The sequence below is a fragment of the Magnolia sinica genome, chromosome 7, assembly GCF_029962835.1.
Source record: "Magnolia sinica isolate HGM2019 chromosome 7, MsV1, whole genome shotgun sequence".
Classification (NCBI taxonomy): Eukaryota; Viridiplantae; Streptophyta; class Magnoliopsida; order Magnoliales; family Magnoliaceae; genus Magnolia; species Magnolia sinica.
Genome location: NC_080579.1, coordinates 80,211,144 through 80,238,923, shown reverse-complemented (window position 1 = coordinate 80,238,923; position 27,780 = coordinate 80,211,144). Strand labels below are relative to the sequence as shown.

At 38.1% G+C, this 27,780-nt stretch overlaps 1 protein-coding gene across 2 annotated transcripts; it reads right to left on the bottom strand.

Moving 5' to 3' along the window:
• Positions 1–1,670: 1,670 nt before the first annotated feature.
• Positions 1,671–18,193, bottom strand: LOC131251514 (prohibitin-3, mitochondrial). Of its 2 annotated transcripts, none has more exons than XM_058252267.1 (2): positions 17,161–18,192; positions 1,671–2,138 (listed from the first exon to the last, which is right to left on the bottom strand). In XM_058252267.1, exon 1 carries the CDS (start codon positions 18,032–18,034, stop codon positions 17,183–17,185), a length of 852 nt encoding a protein of 283 aa, XP_058108250.1. In that variant the 5' UTR covers positions 18,035–18,192; the 3' UTR covers positions 1,671–2,138; positions 17,161–17,182. The 2 variants fall into 2 exon arrangements, with proteins under 2 accessions (XP_058108250.1, XP_058108251.1); XM_058252268.1 differs by lacking the exon at positions 1,671–2,138 and adding an exon at positions 15,190–15,268 and having other exon boundaries at positions 17,161–18,193.
• Positions 18,194–27,780: the final 9,587 nt, after the last annotated feature.

Sequence of the window (27,780 nt, the reverse complement as noted above, 5' to 3'; positions counted from 1 at the left end):
AAAAAAAAAAAAAAAAAACTTTTAACCACCTTCGTTTGTTATTACTCAGAATAAATTTAAGGAAAACTCCCGAGTAATTACTTAGTGGGCATGCAAATGGGTGTGTAACGCCTCTGTGAGGGGATTGACTTTAAAGTGCATGAGATGCATCTCCATCCATCAGGTTCATTGCCCTTTATTTGCCCTTGATCCCAAAGATCAGGTTGATTCAACACTCAAGTGGGCCACCACACCAGGAATTATAACTAAACCTCCAAGTTCATTTCTTTGTTAGCTCATCTGAGTTTTGGAACAGCATTGTTCTTGAGGGAATACTTTCATCGTAACGAAGCAAGTTGGATGAAATATATATATATAGGGCACTGTAGGCTCTACACAAACACCAAAGGTGGGCGTTCCATACAAGTTGTTTCCTATGGTGCGGCCTACCATCTTGGGTTCTAGCCTGAACGAGAGGCAGCGTATCTGATTAATGGGTTGGATCTAATGAAAATTTGACCCAAGTAGATGGAACTCTAGGTACACCTACTAGTAGTTAGGCCATGGCGATTCTAAATTTAATCTAGTTTAAATTTTGTATTGGCACCACATCAGACATGCACAATCAAACGTGCATGTCAATCCCCTTTTCTAGCTCCAGTTTTAGAAATCAAAACGTATGAACCTAACTTTTAATTCTCTGATTTTTATTTTTACAAACGCCAGCCAACATTTCGCTGAGAATTATTTTGTAGGGTGCCATTTTGCTACCTCTTGAGTGAAGAGAGGTTAGCATTTGATCAGCAACCGTCTGCTACGGATTTGGAATCCACATTTTTGTAAGGTTGCTGCAAACAAGACCTAGTGCACCCACTTCCCCAAAGAAATACCAACCGGCCAAACCGGTCCTAATGTCTTTCTTGTCCCTCCAGTCCGTCGAAGAAAATATATTGCCTAGCAGCTTGTGGATCCCACCGTGGTGTGCGTGTGGTATCCAACTTATCGGCTTGCTCATCCTGAAAATGAGAGGCCCAAAAAACGGGTTGATCAGATCAATCATCACAAAGACAACACCCTAGAAAACAGTGGGTAACCATTCGCGTAGTAGTCCACCAACAGTTGGACCAGCCTAACTTTTGGGACGTTCCACTTCCACAGTGGCGCAGACCTGCTGAATGGGTTGCATGCCGTACACCACTATTGGCTCCAAACACAGCTAGTTGTCGCTGCATGGAGAGGTAAGCAGTATTCATACTGGATCACATCTCTATACGAGATTGCTTGCTCCACATTGATGGGATGCCTAATGAATTGCCTGGATCTTGCGTGTGCTAGCACATTGCTATGTGCTTGAAACAAATCACCTGAGCCGCACCAGGACCCAATTGGTGGTCCGCAAATCAATTGAGAGAACCGATCAGGATCATCTAAATAGGTCAGGTGATCAGGCCATCACTTGTCCAGTAGAGCTCATTAGATATTTATCCAGATCAAGATGGAATGGGCAGTTAGGAAAATACTTAGTATCTATGTTCTAGACTCGGTTTAAAAATAGAAGGCCACAGAACTAGTTCCACCTCTAAAACACAGCATGTTTGAGAGCGCAAAGGGTGCTTTTGAGGAAACTGAATTAAATATAAAAAATAAATTCAAGAAACATATTTATCAGAACAGAACTTTTGAGAGAGATTAAAAAAGAAAAATTGCTCCCATTATTGAATTGAGAAGAAGGTGAAATTTTTTGGCGGAGTCAAATCATTTATATAAGAATAACTAGAGTTTTGAGAGAGGAATGAAATGACATCAACCTACAATTTGATTACCTATGTGCTTGTGCATATATAGCCATTTTTTTCACTCTCAACTTTTAGAAAACAAAAATTTTCATTCTCCAATTTTCTCATGTTTCCATATCTTTGACCAAATCAAACTTGAACGTTTCCTGTACCACTTCTCTGCAGTATGTAATTTTGCTATGGTTAGGGAACATAGAACATGGTCTAAATAAACAGGGAAAGTTAAACCAATTGACAGATTGGAACGTCCAATGAAAGATGATCTAAAGTAAATAGGAAAAGGTGTGGCTTGGATCATCCAATAAAAGATTATCTGCAGTTAACAGGAAAAGCTGTGGCTTGGATCATCCAATGAAAGATTGTCTGCAATAAATAGGAAAAGGAGTGGTTAGGATCATCCATGGAATCATTTGACACGTATTGACTAGATGAATGGTCCAACGTTGGTATAAGCAATACCAAATTGGCAGTTCTAATGAGAAGATAACAACTACATCCAATATAGCAGAGCTTAGTGTAAAGCATAAAATAAATAAATAAATAAAAAGGGGGTCCACAAGGTATTTGAAAATAAATCCAAAAAAAAAAAAACGCACATCATGCATTGCAAGTAGACCAAATTGAGCACTGCCCCAGAAGAATACATGTACAATCATTTCTCAATACCACATTCACCATACAAAAGGTAGGCATTAAAGCCTTAATTCCAATTTTGGAGGGCCCACATCAGATTTCCAAGCGTCAAACAGACTTTTTGGAAGTTCAAGACAGAAAAAGTAAGTCCCAAAATTTTTATTAAGTGAAGCACCATTTTTGCTGCACATGGGAGGGCAAAATATGGATTAAGGCAGAATGCCATCCAAACGGATACAGCAAAAACAAAGATACCAAAGATACTGAAAACCCAACCTTCAACCTCGTGGAATCCTTCAGCCCTACATGATTCGAGTTTAAACATAAATGAAAACGAAATCATAGAATTTCTAGTCATTTTCCTGACTTGACATTATGATCTTAATGGTATGTGATGAAGAATTTAACCATAAAAAATGAAAAAACAATCAAAACTGTTCATCAACATGTCCCAATATGGATGGGCCATAGCACAACAACAATACCATACAGGATTAGTGCTATCAATTTATCTGAGGTTCAAGGTAAAAGGGCTGGGTAGAAGTAACACCCGATGGAGAAGTTCTCCATTCTGAATGGTATTAATTTCAGGATATGCAGCTCAGTCATGGTGGGGCCTACCATATGACTGGCTCAAATATTGTAGATGCAGCATGTGTTATACCAGCACACTGAATAATGGGGGAAAAAACCAACGGAGACCTAATCTGCCATTCAATCTAGAAATTCTGATTTATATCAACCACCATATGATTCCACTGGAGCTTCGCGCATCGACATCAATATCCTTGATCAGAAAGAAACCTTTTCAAATACTAAAGTAAGATGCAAGCATGCCACCATGTTACCTGAAACCTCAGAGATCTCAACCATGGAATCAGCTAGTGCAGATTCTGCAGAATGATATAAGTTGGGTACGTCATAGACACCTTGTCCCTACTTTGGGACCTGTGTGCATAGCTTCCAGCAAAGTGGTCTTTCGGGTGGGGTCACTGTGCATTGCCGATCACAGGGCAAGTGGGCCATGTCTTTGGCACTGTTGATAATGCTCGAGATAATTGACTCGGAAAAGCCTAGTTCAAATAGTTGGATGTGTAACTTCACACCACGGACAGGACAATTTCCATAGACTAGAATTAGCTGACGTGGACAATTGTGCTGACTTGACCATCTTTCTAGTCCTGACAACTCATGATAACCCAGACAGGTAGATATTAAAAAAAAAGTGAATTGACTCAATCAGGTGAAATGCCAAGTCCGCAAACTCTACAAGATTAAGATGACCAAAAAGAAACCCAACTTGCATGCATTACAAAGACAGAATACCCTGTAATCCAAACGTACCAAATGATTCTGAAGGACCGACTCTTGTGTTAATTTTTGTGTGTGTGTGTGTGCAAGCATGGGGGAACGGTGCATTTGGTTGCACCAAATATCATGAAATTTTACGATTAATCCATCTGATTTGGTGTAAAACATTATGATGAAAATTTTCATGATATTTGGTCCATCCAAACACACCCTAAATAACTTGAAGTTTAAACAGAACTGAAAATTAGCAAGAATATCACAAACTCCGGAAGATACAATCTAAGGGTGTGTTTGATTGCCCAAATATCATGATATTTCATGATTAATCAGTCAAGGCTGGGTTTGGTTGAACCAAATTTCATGATATTTTTGCACCAAAAAAGACATTAATCATGAAATTTCATGATATTTGGTGCAAACAAACACAAATTATGACGTGCACTCTCCTACTTGAGGAGATGCTAAGCCAACGCCCCTCCTAAGTGCAATGGAGGCCGTTAACAAACACAGCCCAATTTGGTGGAAAATGTCATGAAAATCATGATATCTGGTGCAACCAAACACACCCTAAAACGCACGTTTCAACAGGTAGAAACAATTTTCCAGTACACATGAATTTCCAGCAGTAAAGCTTTAATTTCCAGTAGATAAACTCAAAATCAAGCAATCCCAAAATGTCTTCTGGCAAATTATAATAACAATCTAAATGTGATACAAAATGAGGGAAAACTCTATGACTTCAAGGAAAACAATGGGTATATAAACCCCCAAGATGCCAAATTCCTCACATGAACATAGCTATAGTTCAACGAGTATCTTTCAATATATATATATATATATATATATATATATATATATATATATATAAAGAGAGAGAGAGAGAGAGAGAGAGAGAGAGAGAGCCCTAACTATAAAACTAAAACAAACACTAATGTAGCATCGTGTCTCCTTGGAGGCCTCTGAAGCTTGAAATGAATCAGGGAAGATCATCAGGAGAGCAGATGAACGAATGATAATCCAAGGAACGCTAACCTGATCGACCAACCAGCAATCACATTGGCCATTAAACAGCGTATCAAGATCCAAACACCAGCTACGTCACTTTTACAAAGGAAAAACTGTGACGATCTCACCTACAAAGAACATCTCCAAGTCCCATTTTCTTTCTGTATAGGGATGGATCAACCTAATAGAGGAATTCATGGAGATAACAATGTCTAATGGTTTTAAATATGCAGTATGATTGACCATACAGTATCCAAATTGACACACTCCGACAGCACCCCAGCCAATACTGATATTTAAAACCTTGCCCTCGCCAGACCAACAACTGATAGCAACCCCAACCAAAAGTCGCCTTTGGCCCTTCCTTCTAAAGTCCTCCCTTGAAGAGACAAATGAAAATCAATTCTGATAGGCCAATTCATGCATAAAGACCTTGTTAATATATGCGATATGGACCATACAACTTTATGGCCCATCTAAGGATGTGGGCCTAGGCCTTTTATCTCATTGTTTAGGGTTTTAGATTGAGTCATTATTTATGTTTGATTAGGATTCTTGTTTAGGACATAAGTGGAATTTTTTCCTTTATTACTACTTACTATGGGTATTTTTGTCTTTTCAAACGTTTTAGGGGGCATCTCTCTCTCTCTCTCTCTCTCTCTCTCTCTCTCTCTCTCTCTCTCTACATTGGGGAAAGAGGCCACACACAAGGCCATGTGAGGGGCATGCGAGGCCACACGCAGCCACACGAGCCTGGATAATCCCCCAGGGCCCTCTATTTAAAGCTACAAAAGCGAGATTTCTAAAGTGCCTAGCCTAGGTAAGACTTCATGGTCTCCCTCCAGAGTTTGGGGATTGGCCTTTGTTAGCCGAGATTCTGAAGGTACCAGGCCGGCCACTAATACCATATGCCAAGATTCTAAAGGTAGCAGGCCAGCCAATCAGACCATATCCACAAACCCAATTATGGGTGGCAATTGGCCAGGATAGGCAAGCCCTAGACTGGCTCTAGCCTCACAAGGTCAAGCCAGCCATGTAAGTAAAAGAGTTAAAAGATCAAAGGTTTGAATTTTTTTTCCTTCTTTTAGAGTATCCCCCATCCACAATGAGTCCTATCATAACAATGATCCAATCATCGAAGCATGATACCAAATCCAATAGATGTCCTTAACAATGTTGTCGAATCGCATATGCAATCATGCGTGATCGCATATGCCTATGAGTATATGTGATTGCACAACCGCATATGCAACCGCATATTTTTTTTAAAAATAATAACAATTAAAAAAATCCAAAAATATGGGAAAAAAATCTTTTAAAAAAATGAGAAATTAAGGAAAACTTTCCTAAGTTAATGGATAGCTAATTTTACATACTTAAAATACATTTGGGAGATAAAATCAATTAAACAATGAATTGAACACAAGTGCTTGAATCTTGATCTTCCAACTTCCAAGAGAAGGAATAAAGGGGAGAGAGAGAGAGGGAGAGAGAGAGAGAGAGAGATTAAGGGAATGTTTTCTTTCTCAATTCCATGTTAAATATATAGGAAATGTGCATTTATGGGAATTTCATGTGGGGCCCACTATGATGTATATGTCTTATCCACGTTGTCCATCCATTCTGCTAGCTGATTTTAAGGCATGAGCCTAAAAATGAGGCAAATCTAAAGTTCAAGCGGACCACATCACAGGAAACAGTGGGAATTGAAGGCCTACCATTAAAAACGTTTTGAGGGCCCAGGAACTTTTGGATCATACTGATATTTGTGTTTTCCCCTTATCCATGTCCCGAAGACCTTATGAATAGATTAGATGATAAATAAACAATCTTTTGGGCTCTAGGAGAAAAAACCTTTCAACGGTAGAACTTTTACGACCGTTGTTTCTTGTGGCGTGAGCCAATTGAGCTTTGGATCTGCCTCATTTTTGGGCTCATGCCCTAAAATGTTCCAGTAAAACAGATGAATGGCATAGATATCTCACATATATCATGGTGGGGCCCACAAATTTAAGTAAGTCCTTTTTTGAACTGATTTTCGAGGTGGAAATACTCGCAAAAATCAAACATGCTTAGGGAGTAATAATAACCCATTTCCCAAGCATTTACCATGAAAATAAAAAATCAAATAGCCCGAAAGACCACTTGGAAGTAGGAAATGAGACAGAGAGAGAGAGAGAGAGAGAGAGAGAGAGACCGCTTGGAATTAAGAAATGTCAGAGAGAAGAGAGTAAGAGAGTTTTGACGTGAGAATACTGCAAATGGAGGAGGTTTTGAAGCCCTATTTATAGGCAAAAAGTTGTTTTTTTACAAAAATAAAATAAAATTGGGCCAACCGTTGGCCAACATGGAATCGCATGCATATGTTGCATGTGATTGCATACAGCGCATATTTCTGCATATGGATATGCACATATGCAGTCGCACATGACAACAATAGTCCTTAAACTACACATGTATGTTTAATGGGAACCACTAACAATTGTCTTTAATCCCATTTTTCCCCCCTTGAACGATAAGTGTCTTTATTCCTTCCATCCTTTTTTTAATTAATCACTTGATGACTGGACCGGGCCAATGATTTGGGCCGGTCATTCATCATTTACCCTTACCTTGGGCACCAGGCCTAGATTTCAAGCACAGGCCTTCGGGTTAAATTTAGGGGCCAAATCCTAGCCCTACAAGGCCGGGCCGAGCTGCCAGCCCAATGCCACCTGTAAACACGGGCAATTGCTTAAGCCCTACTAGGTCCAGGCTTGTGTGGTGGTCATCTTGGAACTATAGCCAAAGGGGCATTTTGAAAACAAATAATGGGCAGTTTTTACAGTTGAACTTACCAATGCAAAGCTTATTCCCATGCCACCAAAAACCCCCCTTGCATATGCAACTCCTTCCTGAAATTAGAAATGGCCAATCTCAATGTCTCAAATAAAGAAGATTCTGAATCATACAGGACCTGGATCAAAGCTCCAACATGGCACTCCAAAAGTAAGGTCTAACAACACCAAAGGCCATGATTCCATTTCCAGCCAATTCAAGACAAAGAACACATGCATGGAGGCACACCAAAACCCATGCTCCTGCAAGACACCTGGACCCATGCGACATCCCAATCAAATAGACCAATCTTGGACACAGATCTCTAGAGAACTCCAAAGAACCATTAAATCTACAAGTGGCACCCACGTCAATTAGTTTCCCCTAGACTCAATCCTCTTAACAAAATTACCACAATCAAAACACTAAATACGAACCAAAATTACAGCAGGAGTCCATCCAAGGACCACCAAAGATGGAAGCAATATTATAAAGGAATGTACAATACAATAGGGAAAGAAGGCATACAAAACAAAATTGGCAGGAAGATGGGCAGTACATGACCGCTTTCCTTTGTGCATGCAATGGGAACATCATGGGAATCATAATTGTAGGACATACCTAGATCTGGAACATTGGACTGGAGACGAGTGTCAAGAGGGAAAATAGTATCATTTTTCTTCCATCAAACATGTCTTCACACCCCTAGCTTGCAGAGGAGGATATTCACAATGGAGAAGCAGACGGGATGGTGGTGTCAAATGGATCAAAGGTAGGGTTCCCCTACAAACCACTCGAGCTAAAACTGATCATTATTCCTGTACAGTTCAAACTATTTACGGGGAGAGTCAAGCATAGGCAGCGGTAAGCAAGGAGGTGTTGAGGACTCCCCCTAAGAAGGATAACTAATATACTTCCCTTGAGATGTTACATGAATAACCTAAGAAGATACATTTGACTGCTTTGCCATCTAAATAGTTTGAACACATGCATCCAAACACTCAAGGAGCAATGAGAAAAATGGGTTTCTCCAGTTACAAAGCTTGAATGGGTGTCTTGCCCCTAAGGATACAAGTGGGCATCCGATTTATTAAGTATGCAACACATAAAATAGCCCTGGCCCATAGATTATTAGGGACATCCATTTCAAGGAGGACACACAACACTTCAAGGAGGTGCTATTCTTTCTCTCAGCCACCCCATTTTGTTCCGAATTACAAGGACATATGGCAACTTCTGAGAGATTCAGTGCCATTCTCAATGAAATAATTTTGAAAGGTAGATGAAATGCATTTCCCAAGATTTTTTATTTTGGCCTTGAACTAATTGCCAACCATCTCATGAAAAATTTGGAAGATGGAGAAGACTTCATCTTGTACATACAACCACCCGTTCAAAAATCCGGAATCGAAATCCATAAGATTTGATTTTATAAGGTAAACCCAAGTAGTTCGAGTGCAAACATCAATCAGTGAGACATTGTATTTGTAACCAAATATAGAAGGAACAAAGAGGGGTTTCCCGCATTTGAGAATGAATAAGATTGAAAGAAGCATCACATGTTTCATTAGAGCTATCAGCATAATAAGATCGACCATGTTTAGCAAGTTGATATGTTTCACATAATAACTTATGCACACTATGCTACATGCAAATAAAAAACGTGTGCAAAAACTTCAAATGCTAGTTTGAATGCAACAATGCCAGTACATAATCCGCATCTAGCTTAACTAGATATCTGGAAGGCAGATCTGACAGTATCCATCAGATGAAAAAGATAGAGGCCACCTCCCTCACCGCCATCCAAATCCTTTGTCCATGATGAGAAGTGTAGAAAGTTGCAATATAGTTGAAAAACTGAGCAAGGCAACTCAGATAATAAATTAGATGACAGGTTGGAAACATGAACAAAAGATAAATGTAGAATGGACATACTTTAATGGTGCCCATACCCTCCACTAGAGTATAAAAGCCGTCTGCTATTTTAACATGACTATCTGATGAAGGCAGTGATGAATAAGAGTGAAATTGAGAGTTTGTACTAGACATATGATCTAATACGCCAGAATCAATTATCTAGGACAGACGAGGAGAAGAGATTGACGCTAGATGTGCAGATGCCAATATACTCGACGAGGAAGGGTGACTCGGATGAGAGGAGGCCCCTTCCAGAGAACAATGAAGGTTTGTAATTTATTCAGTTGGAGAATCATAAGTGCCACTTAAAAGTTTTCACATCATATTTTGATATTCATCCCTAACTACTTCAGAGTTAGCAATAGCAGCATAAGCCGTCTTGGCAGTTGACCAGCTAAGTCCAAACAAGTATCTCTCGTACATCTGGGATAGCCACAATGAGTGCAAACCAGTTTGTTCTTCTCATCACTAGACAAAGTGTTCTGTCCTCAAACTAAGTCAAGAGTCAAGGCAGCCACAACCCACATCCCCACGACCAAGGCTAAAGTAGCCTCGACTCATATCATAGCCATGTTGGATCCAAATCGCTTACTTCAATCAGACCTCCCTTTGCTACCCTGTCCACTACACCAGTAATTGAGTTAAGAAGGGCCGATCTATCATCAGTACTAGAGACAGCTTCTAACATAATTTCAACTACTTTCTTCTAGCTAAAGTAAAGAGGAGTAAGACAATTCTAAGAGAATGGGCTCCCTACTAAGAATCTGGGTACATATGCTTTCAAATTCGAGATTTAACCTAGCAAGAAGATCGAGGATATGATGTTCCTCAATCTCTGCCCAACGTTTTTGAGAAGAGCACAAACGGATTGCTCTATGGTAACCCAACTCTAGCCACAATCCTCAATAAAAAGAACTTAACGGCGTGTCTGGATTGGATGAAAACCTTGCAAAATTAAGGAAAACAAAATGAATTCCTTTGATGTCACACATCCTCTATTTGAAAAACGTAAAAAGAGAGGAAATTAATTTACTTTCCTCAAAAAGTGAGTAAAACCTTTTCTTCAAAAAGTTAATTTGTAGGAAAAGAGGTTTCCCTCTGATGTAACGTTTTAAGTGACAAAATTGGTAGAAAAAGAAAATTTCCATTCCAAATTGCAACTCAAACAATGGAAAATAAAACAGGAAAGCATTTTCCAGGATAATTTCTGTAGCAACACAAACAAGTGTAAAGGATTTCCTTTCCTTAGCAATGAAGCCACTTTTCTTTCCGCTTATATCACCATCTTGGCTTTCCTTTGCCTTCTTCTATTTTCTTCAATCTAAACACGCCCTAAAGGACAAAGTATTTCTTTGTAAGAGTTTCTTGTGGTTATAGTGGCATCAATACATTTTTAATACATATTTTAAGGCAGGATCAAATTTAAACCCATCCTTTTTTATTGCTACGCATCCTTATTCCCTTTTAGAATTTGGAACAGCACAAAGCGGATGCATACAAATCAAAGGGTTAGGATGTAAGCAATGGTTTTCTCTTTCTAAGAATGTTATAATAGTCATTATAAGTGCCCCAGAGTGCATGTTACACATTACATTGATGGTTCTTTCTTCAAGACATGCACTCACAAATGAATAATCATCATCTTCATCATCATCTAAGCCTTATCCCAATAATTGGGGTCGACTGCATGAATCCCATTCCGCCATTCCACTCTATCACAGTCCAGACATTTAGACCATAGGTCATCAAGTATTTATCTTATTACCTTTGTCCACATCCTTTGGGCCTTCCCCTTTCCCTTTTAGAGCCTTAATCTTATACCAACTCAAAGACACGAGTTCGATTCCCCTCCCCGCGGATTACTCGATGGACGTGGTCGACAAGTGATTGCGTGCATCCGCAAGGAATAGTCTCGCCTTAAAGGGGCGGGGACACCCTCTCGTCATTAAAAAAAAAACCACTTATTCCAAAGTGGTTCTTGGTCTCCGTTGCATGTGACTAAACCATTTAAGTCTACTATCCCTCATCTTATTACCTATTGGAGTTACTCCTAAGTTCCCTCTAATGTATTCATTTCTAATTCTATCATGTCTCATCTTGCCACTCAACCATCTTTTTTTTTTATAATAACATTAGGGTGTTCCCACCCCATTTTGAGGCAAGGCTATTACTTACGAATGCATGCAATCACCCGTAAACCACGTGCATCGGGTATCGAACTCGCGTCTGTGGGGAGCACACCTATGATGCCACTCATCCATCTTAACATCCTTATTTCAACAACACTCATCCTATGAACATGTTGTGCTTTAACTGCACAACATTCTATCTGATAAAGCACGACTAATCTTATAGCTATCCGATAAAATTTCCCCTTCAATTTGAGTGATACATGACAATCACCTAAAACTCCAGAGCAACATCTCCATTTCTTACGCCCATCTTGAATTCTATAGGCAACATCCTTCTTCTCTCTATTCTCATGAATTATTAACCCAATGTATTGAGCGCGGTCATTTTGGGAACTTGGTCAGCAATCTTTAAGTTCTAAAGCATCCCACCATTAATATGGCTTTGTCTTTACACCTTCCCTCTTTTATCCGATCAAAACTATGTCATTTGCAAACAACATTCACCATTTGAACTACGCTCTCAATGAATGATTATGATTGGCCAATATAATGTCTATGTTACACCATTTGGCCCCATTTGCTCGCAATTCATCATTCGTCCATGCCATTTGGGCCCATTTGGTTGCAATCACACCATTTGATCTTATCACAATTCAACATTTGACTACACTAGTTGGTTCCATTTATCACAGATACACCATTGGACCCCATTTAATTACAATTAGATCGTTTGGCTCCATCATTTGCTCACATTTTATCACAATTACACCATCTGGCCACAATATTCGGCCCTATTTTATCACGGTGTCACTATTGGATGATAAGATTTGGCCCTATTTTGTCACAATGTCACAAAAAAGGCAACACCATTTGACCCCATTTAAACCAAGTTCTTCCATTCCATAAAAAAATATATTAAATCAATTGTCCTCCTGACATTAGGAGGCTACCTACATCGCAACCTTCTCCTCTCTTCTTTTCATTTTTCTTAGTTTGTGTTTTTCGTTGTTTTTTATTCCTTTTGCCAAACACATGTTGCATGACCACAAGATATCAACCTTCTACTGACGACTTCAAACCCCAAAGCCTATGTACAACTTCCTCCTTGATATCATTGCAGTCTTTTGTCAATCATTCTTGATGCACGACCATGATAGAGAATGGAGGAAGCACAACCAAAAGGATCAAAGTTTACGTAAAATGAGAAATGGGGTGAACCCCACCACCATTCCTGATACTTCCTCTAAGTAGATTTCGATGGAACATCCACTACACTACTCACTTTCAATAACATGTCTAGTCATCCACGTGTCAGTGTTTGGATTGGCTGAAAACAGAGCAAGAGAGTAAATTATGGTTGATGGCATAAGAGTGTAAAGTTGATATGAGCACAACGGAAAGGAAATACCTTACCCCTATTTATTTTGCTATAGAAATTGTGAAGAAAAGTACTTTCCATTTTTCACTTTTAGTGTTTAGGTTGCAATTTTCAAAGGGAAACATCTTTCCTTCCAATTTTACCATTTAAAACGTTACATCAGAGTGAAACCTCTTTTCCCACAAACTAGCTTTAAAAAAAATTACTTTATTCCCGAGGAAAGGAAATTTATTTCCTTCTCTTTTTATGTTTCCTAAATAGAGGAAATGTCGTATCAAAGGAAAATTGTTGCTTTCTTCAATTTTCCTTCATTTTGCCTCAATCCAAACAGTCAAATTTATTTGTTTCAAAAGAGATTTTATTTGTAGCTTTGAGCAACCCTCAATTTCCAACTTTAGATATGGAGCTTTGCTGCCAAAGAGATTCATGCAAGAAAGCAATGCATTTTGCAATATTGGCGAATAGGAAGGCAACCATTTTGAACATGCAATGTCCCGAGTCATCCCTGATGACGCCTATCAGAGCCATGAAAGTCAGCTGATAGAATCTTGAGTTCAAGTAGATCCCATTTCACCAAGATAGCTGATTTTGTTCTTTGGGTGGGTTCATTTGATTCAATTTAATGACAGATTCTTCCAGAGGATTATAGTTGGTGGTGTTGAAAATTCTAATGTGGGTTGTACTATTTATTTGTGGTTTGGTTGGGCGTCAAATTGGAGTTAAGGAAATTCCTCTTTTGTTTCTCCATTCTAAATTTGGACAAAGTGGTTATAAATACATAGTGTTGTGTGTTGAGGAGATAAGATCGTACTATGGCACCATGTGTAAGGTTGGGTTATGAGGTGGATGTACTTGTTTGTCTCACATGAGCATGGGAATCGACTTTTCTTCAATGAAATTCCATTTTAATTTGCCTTAGCAACTTGGCATTTGGCGTTGTTTAAGCCCTGATTTCCCAAACTAACATTTTCGTCCTAGGATCGAAGCTCCATATGGCTTCAATATTTCCTCTTCAACTATGTCAAGATTGGCCATCCCAACAGTAGTAGTTGCTGGTACCTTGGTAAGAGCATCGTTTAGATGTCCTGAGTGTTGTCGATCAGTCATAATTGAAGCATACTTTGGGTAGGGACTAATACTCAGAACTTGCCAAAACACAAGGCCATGGCTTTTGATGAGGATTCCCTTAGCCAAAGGGGAGGCCAAGGGTACTTCCACACAGGCTTATGGATAGAAGCCTTTGATGAATTGATGGGATGTCTAGGATTGAACTGACCTGCTTCGCCAAGGTCATAAAAGAGAACATTGGCAACTAATTGAGTCCAAGATTAGGGTTTTAGAGACAAGCATGCTACCCTAGGAATTTTCACTAACAGTGGCTAGTTCCAAAACTATATTAGGAGGTCATGAAGCCTAACCTACACAACACCCTTAAGGAATTGCATTGGAGGCTTTTAAAGGGGATCTCAAGGTTGGAGGGGATCGATTTGAGAACATCCAAGGCCCACTTGAGATGTAGGCTTTAACTTCCCTGAACCACGAGGTCGCTCTTATTTGATCTTGAGATGGGGGTTTAAACTTCACCTGAGATGTAGGTTGTTCTAGGTGGCATTGCTCAAATTTGCAATCTTTCTAGTCATAACAACTTACAAGAACCTTAGGTGATCCATCCTAGTTCATTGCGAATTCAAGCCATCCCTAGGGACATGCACCGAAATGACAATTTCTTCTCCAAGTTTTTTCAAACATAACGGTGCTTTATTGTCATGTTTCCTGTTCTTGCTGTTTGGTTGGTTGTGGGCCCTATTCGGGCTCTATTTTAGGTCCCCTCTGATGGAGGATCTTTCCATCTAGCACACATTCCATTGCTTGCATCTTCTCCTATTTTTGTTCCTCACTAAATCTACGCAAACCGCTCTTCGGTCCACATACATCCCAAGCTCATCATGGGTCACTCGTGCATCAGAAATGGGAAGAGGATGGCAATACACTGTTGTAGGATGGTGGAAAGAAAATAAGAAGAGAAGAATGGATTTTGCACACACCACAATCAAAGGGTTGATTTTATTGGGTTTTCTCCCTCTACAAGAGAATACTTTCTCCTCAAACTTACAATCTTTCTTAATTCCAATCTTCATTGCCCTACAGCATCTACAGAGGCATGGACACGTGCATGCATGCATGCACGTACGCACATTTCTCCATGCATGCACGTACGCACATTTCTCCTTCTGCAAAAGAATACTTCCTCCCTAAACTTGAACTCTTTTTTAATTCCAATCTTCATTGACCTACGGCATCTGCACACACACACACACACACACAGATTAAGAAAAAAGAATCCAAAAACACCACAAATATATGGACCTCAATATTCCCCATTTATTCTCTTATACTTATCTCTAACTTATATTATTAAGATCTTCCAAGATATTAATAAATCTTATTAAAGATACCCTCAAGTATTTTTTATATCCTATTAAAGATCTCCTAAGACTCAAATCTCTTGAAATAGAAAACCATTAATGACATAAGATCCCTTCAAAATCTTTACTAGTGGTAGATTTTTCATGAGGAAAGTAAATGAAAATGTTTAGATGTACTGCTACAATGCACTTGGCATGACTTCCAAGCTAACAATGTAGGTTTGATATTTAGGAAATTCAAAAAGTAGAACCAACATGAATCTTTACTTCCGTTTTCCCACTTTCCGCCCCAAATCACAAGAAAAGTCCAGAATGTATCTCATTTGTATATTGGCTGATGCCCATTGAGTCAACCTCAAGAATTGGGGACTTCCAAACATAGCGCAATAGCAAATGTCAAAAACTGCACTAATGAATTTGGAAAGATTCAAGACAGATCAAAATACCCTAATGTCACTTTTCAGCACTATTTCAAAGGGATCATGGGCCTCAATTGTTGCAACCGTGAGAACAAATACCTGAAGCAACACTTTATCTAGAAACTAGTCCATGGTTCTACACCTACTAAGCAAACCAGCTTTGATCGCATCGACAAATAGTTAAGAAACTAGCTATCAAATTTTATTCTAATCAAGCAATTTTGCTTCCACACATTCAACAGCATGTTTACATACATCACTTATACATTGCATAAACACAATTCATGAAACATAAACATAAAATCAAACCGGCATAACCAATTCTAACATGCCAAGAATACACTTCATTAATTACTCAAATTCAACACTGAAAATACAAATTTTCAAAATAAAAATTTTTTCAACACCAGTTCCACAACATAATAAACAAAATGGAAAACCAAAAGAACGCCATTTTAGACATATAACATGGACAATGCAGTGATTACACGAAAACATAAGGTCCAACAAAAATAATGCAAGGGGCCGTTTGGCAGCATGGATATTGGACAGTTAGGAACTGGAATCCAGGATTTTCAATCCAAATCATGTTTCGCCCTCCCCAGAATCATCTATTTCGAATACAACTTAGACTGAAAACCCTCGGAAGGGCCCCTTTTAAAATCCGAGAGAAAAGCCAGGGTGCAAAATCCTGGATTTTCAATCCTCTCCAACTGACATCATTGCTCTATCCTCCCCTCTTCAAGGCCCAAAATCCAGGTTGCCAAACATAAATGTCTAGATTCCACATGATTGAAAATCCAGGCTGCCAAACACAAATGTCTAGATTCCACATTATTGAAAATCCAGGCTGCTAAACACAACTGAAATAATCCAAAATCCAGGATTTGGATCCTTGAGTCAGAACCCAAATCCATGCTATCAAATGCCCCTAAATACAATCATATCATCGAACATTCGTGAAATGTGAATACAAAACCAAAGATTGTCAAAAGAAATCTGCATAATCATACTCAAATTAGAAATTGTCATTCAAAACAAACATTGAAAATATAAAAAACACCAAAAAAAAATAAAAAATCATCCAACACATTCCACAAACATCAACAAAAAAATAAGTACAGATATAAACTGAAATCAAGACCTTTGTTACTATTCTCATAAACCCATGTTCCAAAAATTAGGACTAGGCCAAAAATCCAGAACAAGAAACAGTCACAAAGAGAATTGAAAAATCCCCCAATGGAAAGTCGGAAGCTACTCAAAATCCTCCAATTTATCATTCAACTTGATATGCTAAAAAACTAAGAAATATAACAATCAAACCAGAGTGAAAGATTCAATCACCGCCGCAGGTCATTCTGGCCCATCAACGCCCTGGTGCCAGGGACGGGTTCAGCCCCAGCAGCATGTTGTTCCCGCTGGGGAGGTACGCGACATTAGGTGTCTTCGCCAGCGTGGCGGCAATCTCCCTCGATGCCTCAATCCTCCTGAGCTCAATCAGCCCCATCCCAGCAGCGGCAGTGGCGTCCGAGATCAGCTTCGCAGACTCACTCTCACCCTCAGCCCGGATGATCGCAGCCCGCCGCTCCTGCTCAGCCTTGGCCACCACAAACTTGGACCGCTCAGCCTCCTGCTGCGCAACCTGCTTCTGCTCAACGGCCTTGGAGAATTCAGCACCGTAGGAGAGATGTGTGATGGCGACGTCATCAAGCACGATGTTGAAGTCACGGGCACGGCGGATGAGGGACTCACGGACGAGAGCAGAAACGTGGGGCCGATCGGTGAGGAGCTGGTCGGCATTGAATTGGGCGACGACAGCCTTGAGGACCTCGTTGCCGATGGACGGCAAGACCTTCTCGTCGTATTCAAGGCCTAGGGTTTTGAAGATGTGGGGGAGGTGTTCGACGTCAGGGCGAGAGAGGAGGCGAAGGGTGAGATTGACCATCTGGAGATCCTTGGTGCCGGAGATGGAGGAGAAGGTGTGGGGCCGAGTACGGATGTCGAAGATGTACGGCTGTTGGAGTAAGGGGACCAGGAAGTGGGTCCCCTCACCGACTGTGTCGTCAAGAACTCCCCGGAAGCGGTCGAAGAGGACGGCGCGCTGGCCGCCGTCGACGGTGTAGAGGGAGGAGGAGAGGAGGGTCGAGGCGGCGCCGAGGCCAATGGCCGCACGTGCGAGGTTTGTGAGGAAGGAGACCGCTGCCTGGTTGCTGCCCATTCTTGGGAAATAGAGAGGGGGGAGAGGGAGATTTTTGTCTTTTTTTAACTCCTGGTAGGGTTTTTGAAATGGAGAGAGATCCTTAGTAAATAGAAATGGAGGAGAGGGAGATTTTGGTCCTTTTTCTTTTCTGTTTTTTTATATTGGTAGGGTTTATGAAATGTGGCAGAGCTTGAGAGGGAGGGAGAGCTAAAACCCTAAACCCTCTCCCCTGCAACCCCTTCGAAGAACAACGAAGATCTGTGGGACCACCATGTTGTCTGTCTTCCATCCACTCCGTCCATCAGGTGCGCTCCTCGATTCTAAGTATCAGGATGAAATACTACTAACTACACATTTCAGGTGGGCCACACCACAGGAAACAATGGAGATGGAACGCCAACCATAGGTTTGTTGGTGGGGCCACCGTGGGTTTACTTTTCATCAAATCCATTCATCAGGTTTGGTGCACTAGGATGAAGTGAATAACCAAAAATCAGATTTATCCAAAACTCAGGCGGGACACACCATGTGAATTTGGAGTTTTATGTGCAATTTTACCTTGTTTCTTCTGGTGTCCCCATCTGAGTTTTTTAATCAGGATGATTTTATTTGTACGGTGAAAATGAGTGTTCTCACCTGATGGACGGAGCGGATTTCACATTTGAAAATGGTGGGGAGCACGGAGCTTAGCTAAACAGGCGGTGCAGACGGCTCGGATCCCTTTCATTAAAAGGGGAGTCATTACTTATATGTTACTCAGGTAGCATATGACGCTTGATACGCAAGCAGTCAGGAGATCTCAGGTGGTACACATTTACTCCAATTAAACTGGATAAATAGTGGAACCTACCGTCGATAAAGCCAGCGGTTGATTCATGGACACTAATTTGTTGAAATTGGATCATTGGATTTTCTTTCTAACCGTCCAATACATGTCCACCAGTTTTGATGGTCAGATCGAGATTTTATTTTTGGTTCATCATACGTCTACGCTGGGAATAATAATGTGGACAGTTTATTGACTTAGTTCTATGCCACGTATGCAATTTATAAGTAATATCTTGAGCGCATGTGTATCATCCGCTACTCTCTACTAGTGTACTGAATTTTTCTCTCAAATGGATTGGTTAGGTGGAGTGCGGATAAAGAAAGGGATGTGTCACGTGAGATGAGAGGGGACAGGGAGCGTGCGAGATCGAAAAGAATCCAGACAGTTACAAGAAGGGAATATGGTTGATCTGTTTTCTGCGGTACACACGGCGGGGATGAATCGATGAAGACCGTCCATCTAGTTTCGATTCCTTCAAATGGGTCCTCTTTCGAAAGAAGAATGGATCAAATGGTTGTAGACATCAGATCAGTATAAACAGTGCATTAGATGATGGATTGGATTTTGTGGTAGTTGCGATTCTGGACACGTGTGCCATCCATCATAGGACCCAGAGGATGAACAGCCCCGATTGATACCTCTCCATGCCACGTGTACTGTGGTAAGAAAGGTCTGGCAAATATTGGACCTGCTTGGTGGATTTCATCATGCCCCACAGGAATCATAGTATAGTCAATCAAATTATATTTTTTATAAATAATCATTAAGAATTACATAGATAAAATTAATTTACAAATATAATGTTAAAAAAGAAGAGATAATGTTTCTTAAAATCTGCGTAAATTTTTTATTCGTTAGTGAAAAAAAGCTCACTGTCTGACAATGTCACGTATTCGGCGTTGTATATTTTAAAAAATAATAATAGTTTGAAAGAAAATTCTCAGAACACTCTTCTAATAAAACACACCTCTCTCTCTCTCTCTCTCTGCCCGAACCGTCAAATGTTACAATCTCTCTCCCTTCCCTCTCTTTATCTCCTCTCCTTCTCTCCATCTCAAAATCTCACCCGAAGGCTCCCTCTCACACATTTGAAATTGTCTCACCCAAATCTTTCTATCATCGAAGATAAGCGGTGATAATGACACGTGTCAGTGAAACCTTCTCAGGGCCACACAACCACCCACCATTGCTTAAATCCTACGATCGGGTGGGAACTATGGGACATCAAGGTGGGGCCTATGGGTCAGGTCGCTGGCTCAAGCGGAATTCCTACGAAAGCCTTTTGCAGGAAGTTCCTGTGTTGGCTATGTGGGGCCATAGTGATGTTTGTGAGAAATCCACACCGATCATCCATTTTTTCAGATCATTTTAAGATATGAGACAAAAAATCAGGTGGATCCAAAGCTCAATGGGGCACACGAGAGGAAACAATGAGGATTTAGTGACCACCATTTGAAACACACGTATGGCCACGAAGTTTCATATCAATCTAAGATTATGGTGTTTTCACTTCATCCCTGTGGGAATGACGTTATAAATGGTTTGGATGGCATATAAACATCAAGGTAGATTCCAAGAACGTTTCAACGATGGGAAACTCTTTCTCTGGTTTTCCCTCTGGCATGGCCACCTTGAGTTCTGGATTCACCTAATTTTGTGGCCTCGCATCTTAAAATGATGTGGAAAATGGATGAACAGTGTAGATTTCTCAAAAACATGACGGTGGGCCCCACATAGCATCCCAACATGGAACTTCCTGTAAAATGCTTGCGAAGTGTGCCACACACCACCAACCTCCCATGGTATGTTGACATGGAAAATTGTTGTAGCTCCAAATATGTTGTATGTGTTATAACCACATTGTTCATCCATTTTACGCGACCGTTTTAAGGCTTGAACCAAAAAATGAGGCAAATTCAAAGCTTAAGTGGACCACACCACATGGAGTAGTGGGAACAATGACACCCACCATTGAAACCTTATTAAGTCCCACCGTCATGTTTTTTTGCCAACCAACCTGTTCATGGGGGTCTCATAGACAAGGATGAAAGAAAAATACAAATATCGGCCTTTTCCAAATCTCATCTAGCCCCAGAAGTTTTCAACAATAGGCCTCATTGTCACCAATGCTTCTTGTGACGTGGTCCACCTATGATTTGTATCTACCTCATTTTTTGTCTCATGCTCTATAATGGTCTAAAAAAATGAATGGACAATGTGTATATAACACATACATTATGGTGGGACCCATATTAGTTTGCTTGGTCCGTTGTGTGCCTCAAATCACGCAATCTACTTTTGCCACATTGTTAGTTCATTCATATTTCCTACAAAAGCCTTCTGTAGGAAGTAGTTGCATTGGAAAGTTAGGTGGTACCCACTGTGATATCTGTGAGTATTTCACTTCATCTACATTTTGCAAGCTCATTTTAAGACGTGATAAAAATGACCTAAATTTAAGACTCAAGTGGGTCACACGAGAGGGAAAAGTGGGCAATGAAATGAATATAATTGAAACTTTCATGGACTCCACCTTAATGTTTATATGTCATCCAAACAGTTTATAATGCCATTCCCACTGGGATGAACTAAAAACACAAAAAATAATCTTGATACAAAACTTTTGTGTCCATACAAATGTTTCAATGGTAGTTGTTCAATCCCATTATTTCCTCTCATGTGGCCCACATCAGTAGTAGATCCAGCTCTTTTTGTCGCATGTCTTGAAATGAACTTGAAAAACAAATGAATGGGGTGGATTAAACATCATAGTGGGCCCCACCTACCTTTCTGCCCAAGAACTTCCTGTCAAAGGAGTGGATTCCGCAAGCATAACAAGTAACAAAAGGGGCATTATTGTCTTTTTGAAATACAACAAACAGAATTCTATAAGAGTCATGAGTCAAAGTCAAATTATGTGGCTTTTTTATTGTATTTTAAAATTTTAAGAGTGTTTTATGAAACAGTTTAAAAGCAAGCTTGTTTTTGGAATTCAGCCAAAATATAAGCGTCCACATGACATTGTCTTTAAAAAGAACAATTTCTCATTAGATCATTTAATCAAAGTAATTTTAAGAATCGGTGTCATTAAAAATATATAGAAATCACATTCATTGATAATTTTAAATCTTTAGTTTTTTTTTTCCTTCTTCTTCTTGAATTTTAATTGTGTATGATTGAATATTTAAACCTTTCATTTGATACCTCTTAACTGAGAAAGTGTGGGAGTTAGCTAGATCCTAGGTCATGACAAATGCAAATACAGCTAATACTTTTGTTGTAATAGATGATACATATGTGTTCCATTTTAGATATACCAAGAACCAAAAAATTCCTTTACTCTCATGGCCAGGCCAAGATGATGGACGGAGTAGATTTATAATATCATCAATGGGACCCACCACATCTTTTTTTTTTAAAAAAAAAGTTATCAGCAGTGACGTGCGAAAGCATGTCACAGCCCGAACCAACCCACTCCTCGCCCTTCTTCCTTCTTCTTCATACAGTAATGGGTACCGGACCCTCCCACTAATATAAACCGTCCCATATCCACCCCATATATATATATAGAGAGAGAGAGAGAGAGAGAGAGAGAGAGAGAGAGACAGAGAGAGAGAAAACAAATAAACAATTAAAAAAAAAAAAAAAACAAAGAGAGAGAAGATAAGGAGAACTCTGGAAATCAAAAGAGAGATATCGATATTGAATCAGGCCCTGTCAAGTTGCATCAACAGATTTTTTTTATTTTTTATATTTTAATTAAGGTTGGTAATCTTATACGAATTTGGAATTTTAGATATGTATGCTTTTAAATTCGAATTTTCATATAATTTTATTATAATTAAATAATTAAAATTTATATAATATGTTAATTAATCATTTAATTTTTAAATAAATTATTCTGTGTCATTGGGGTGATCTTTTGTTTATTAATTTTTTATATAAAATGTTAATATATAATTAATTTAAAATATAAAATTCTTAAGAATTATTAATTTTAAATTATTGCTCAAAATTTTTACGTAAATTTATGGTTTCAAGTTGTTATAAATTATAGACTCTTTTGAATTGAAATGCTTTACCATCAATAGTATAAAACTCACTTTAAATTTCTGAATTTGTTAATTAATTAAAAAAATTATATTTAACTTCGGATTAATTCACAAATTTCTAGAAAAAAACTTAATATTATAAATTAATTAATTTAAATACAAATTGTAAAAAATTTGATATATAAAAATTAAATTAGTAACATAAATCCTCTTGAAGAATTTAAAATTTTAATTTGATGCATTGATTAAAATATTAGAATAATTAATTCAATAAATTTAATATATACAAAATATAGATATAGGACTTTATTTTAGTCAATCTATTGACCTAAATTAAGAATTACCTTAAGATGTTTAATTAAGTTATAAGTTTATATTATAATTTAATTTGTAGTTACTATTATAAGATTAATAGTAATTACGCTCACTTGTAATACGAATTCAATTCAAATATTAAGAACTAAATCTATTTAAAATTAATTAAATGAGATTAAGATTATTTATGAAATTGTTGATAATTATAGAATTTGGTGTTTAGCGATTAATATAAACGTTAGTATATATGGTTAATTAATTATTTAAGTTGAAATTTTAATCTTATAAATTTTTATTTTATTTTAAAATTTTAAAAGATAATTAGTTCTATCAATATATAAAACTATAAAAAGAAAATCACAAATTAAGAGCTCAAATAAATTTTTAAAAAAAGTCAAGGGTTTTGGCATAAATTTTCACACTATTACGAAACACGGCGTATACCCTCAGAAAATCTAAATTTACTGTCGCTTACAATAAACAGTCTTTTCGGCAATTTCAGGGACTAAATTTTAACAACACTGAATTTCTGTAAATTCTGTATAAAACCTACATTATTATAGGAAAATATAATTTACTGAATCATTTTATTACTGATTTTGGATTCATTCATGACATACATGTATTTCTATTTATTATGGAACGATGAAAAAAAAGGAATAAAATGGTAAAAGCAAGTAGGGTCATCGTGTCCCTTGGATCTTTTGGAGTCTCTTTTGTATACGGCGTATGAGTACAATCGTGTGTGCGGACATATATCAGAAGTACAACTGGAGAAGTAGTCTGACCAGCTAATGTATAAATGGGTCCCTCACCACGAAATATCGGTACGTGGGCGTTAATGCGACGTGGTCATACATTGAGTACAGTGTTGTAATTAATAATGGATGTTTATTTAATTATTTATGTGGAATCATGAATAGTATCGCATGTATATCATTTTTATATTCCTTTTACTCGATGTTATCATAAGTTTTGTTTGTATGTTTATTTCAAATATATTACTTTACTTAAAGATATAAGAAATCTAGAACTTCAGATTTGTGTTTGAGACGATCCTACTGAGTCATTGTACTCACGTTAATTTAAACCATACAAGTGTCGAGTTGGAATATTTCGAGCAGGCGGGTCTTTATTATTAGTTGTATTAGGTTTAATTTGAAATTTCAAATATTAATGTAATAAGTTAAGTTATTTAATTTAATTAGTTGCTTAAGTTGTAGATAGTACGGTACAATATTATTTAATTAAGTTTGGAATTAGTAGTTGTCCTTCTTTATTTTGTATGTACATAGCCTTGTAGGATTGAGTATTTACTTGTACATTAATGATAATATATAAATTTTAGCTCACGTGCTTGGACTTTGGGTATTAAGTAACCTTACTCGAGTACCCGAATTTTGGAGCGTGACATTAATCCAGCTATTTTCTTATAGGAATGGTTATAGTATGCCTCACATTGCCACTTAAAGGAAATGTGCATGCAATCAACGGCTCCCTTTAGGTGCACCACCTCATGTTGACCATAAGAGCCAAAAGTCATATTGATCCAGAATTCAAGTGGGTCACAACATATGAAATAATTGGAATGGGGAAATTTACTACTATTTTTTTGTGGGGTCCGTCATGGTGTTGTAGGTTTTGCCAATTCTTTTATCTAACAAGCCTTACAAGTATGAAGGGAAATCTTGTACTTAATGCTAGGGCATGTTTTAAGCCACCCTGACACCAAGTATCTGAGTTATACTCTCTCAAAATACATTCAAGTATTAAGGCCTTGTCTGGGAGTGTGAATTTGAAACATCTTGGATTTAAAAAACCCTAAATTTGAAATATTCTAGGTGTGTTTTGCACCCTAAATGTGGAATACCCTCGGTTTAGAATACTTTAGTTGTGTTTTGCACCCTGGATTTGGAATACCTTGAATTTAGAATACTTTAGTTGTATTTGGCACCTTTGATTTAGAATAACTTAAGAGTTTAAAAAAATTCTGTATGGCAATGTGGATTTGAAATCCATTCAAATTTTGTGGTATATTTATATGAATTTTCAGGATGATTGAGTAAATTATATACAATACCCTAAAGTGGTTAACATGTATACAATATAAATAGTTATGGCAATAAGCTCATCAAAATACATACTTTGAAAAAAAATATATGATTTTGAACTTCAAGTGGGCCATAAAAAGTGGGCCCACTAAAATTTACCACCTGAAGCAAAATACAATATGTTAAGAAAAATATATATACTCTAATTTTGAGTGGTCGAAACATACATACCATACAATTTATAAAACATATGTGCACGCATATTAATAAAAAAGAAACTAACAAATATAAAATATTTTTAGAATTATATAAACCTAAATTATGAAATTACCTAAAATAAAAGTTATAAAAAGAATGTGACACCCTCAAATTTCAAATAATGTTTACCAGAAACTCTAATATTGGTTCAATAGGTAATTCGATGAAGAATAATGCTAACTCTCTATGTTTTGTAAGATACCTTGATGTTTGCCACCTATACAGTTATTTATGTTTACAATATCCCTCACATACTGTATTATGTATTGATGGAGGTTACTTTTATCATTTTGAGCAATATGGTGAGTATCCATAAAATTATTGAGTTTGGCTTGCATCTCTATCAACATCGCTTAGGTCACTTCGAGAGGCGAGGCTAAACACTCTATCTTGTGCATCATTTTCAGGTTTAATAATAGCTTCTTCTCTTTTCCTGTTGTGGTCTCAATGAAGATGACTTAGCTTGTGAAATATTAATCATTTCAAATATTGGTGATGATATATGTTGCGAACCTGCATAAAAAAAACATGCCCTTAAGGCACCTTGAGATTTTTTTCAAATGAATTTTGAGCTATATACCACTGATTTGTTGCCGGTAGTGTAATTAGTCATAACTATTAATACCATTGTAATGACCCGAAAAATTTCGTGCTAAGACCCGAGTACTACCTCTATTTTCCTTAGAAGTTATTTGTGGGTTATTTAGCGCTAAACTCGATTGCTTGTGAAATTAGCATCAATCACTTTAAATTTGATCTGCAGGACTCAAAACCTGTAGAATCGTTAGCGCTATGTTACTCTGAAATCTGGGATTCAACGCGAAATCCAGTTGCTCTTGGGAATTTTTAGAAGATTTGGTTCGGACCTGGACCACGCGTCGAAAGTCCGATAGTGATGATCTTAGACATTTATGGTCACCATGTTGGACTTGACCATCACCTCAAAAATCAAGTCCAGATGATGTCCTGGGTCGATTTGATTAAGGCCGGAGTGAAGAGTGTGAGAATGGTGAGAAATTAAATATGATTTTATGAAATTTGAGTCGTGTCGCTTGCGCGACGATTTTAAGCAATCTGACCATTGAATTCTGACCCAATTTCACCCTCGGATCAGGGAAGATGGCCCAGGCATGTCATGATGCTTGTGGGCCTGATCGAGTTTTGGTGACCATTGAATTGAGAGTGGTCCGCCACGGCTGATCTGTAATCCATCCGAACAATTTAAATTAATCTCACGACCTAGATACATGGTCAGTGAGCTTAAGTCCGACCGCACGTGGAAAAAGGACCACCAGAAGTGCTCCGTTGGATCGAGAAAGGCCTGATTTGGTTATAACCTAAGTATACCTTGGCCCTGGGGCTATTTTCATCAATGTTAGGCCTATATAAAGACCTTAAAACCCTCACTCTCTTTTCCATACGAATTTCCTAACCCTAGTTAAGAAAGAGAGAGGAAAAGAGAGAGAGTGAAAGAGAAGTTGGTGAATCATCTCAAGATTCTTTCCTGTTATTCTACATCCTTAAACCATCACTTTTGAATCGTTATTTCGGGGATTCTAAGTTCCTTCTTGGGTAAGTTAATCTAATCCTAATCTGTTTTAGAGCTTAGAAGAGTCTATGTGTTGATGTAGCTCATTTCTATTCTTGCCTTAGGTTATCTAGTCGTCGTTGACGAAGACATATCGTCTGAATCAGTTCGGTGTGCTTTTTCTGGTTTAAGGTGCGGACTATATTCGTATAGGTTATGGTTTTCAAGGCTTTCAATGTTAGTTAATGGTTTATTCTTGTTGTGGGTGCAATTTCACATGCCAAATGCTATGTTCAGTTTGCGTTCCTGATATGTACGTATTATATTGAGATTTGTGTATTCTATGTATATGTAGGAAGTATCGTATACGTATAAAATATGAATACGTGCTTACCATAATTAACTGTTGTGTATTTGTGCTAGTTGTATGTGTGTCAACTCCTTAGCAAAAGGAATGGTCCAAATGCGTGTATTCCAACATACATCATGTATGTTGACCTATGTAGTCTAAGTGTTTGTAGAAATGTCTGAATGGTCTAAAGTGTAATATATTATCCTAATTGCGGGCATTGAGAAGCGATTCTCAACACTCCTATTAGTGTGTATGATTTCCTACATGCAAGTCACATTCTTTGTTGTTTAACTTCAAGTATTACTTATGCTGAAATCCATGTTAAGTTGATATGCTTCAAATGCTCACATACTGTATGATTTGAATTGTTGTTCCATTA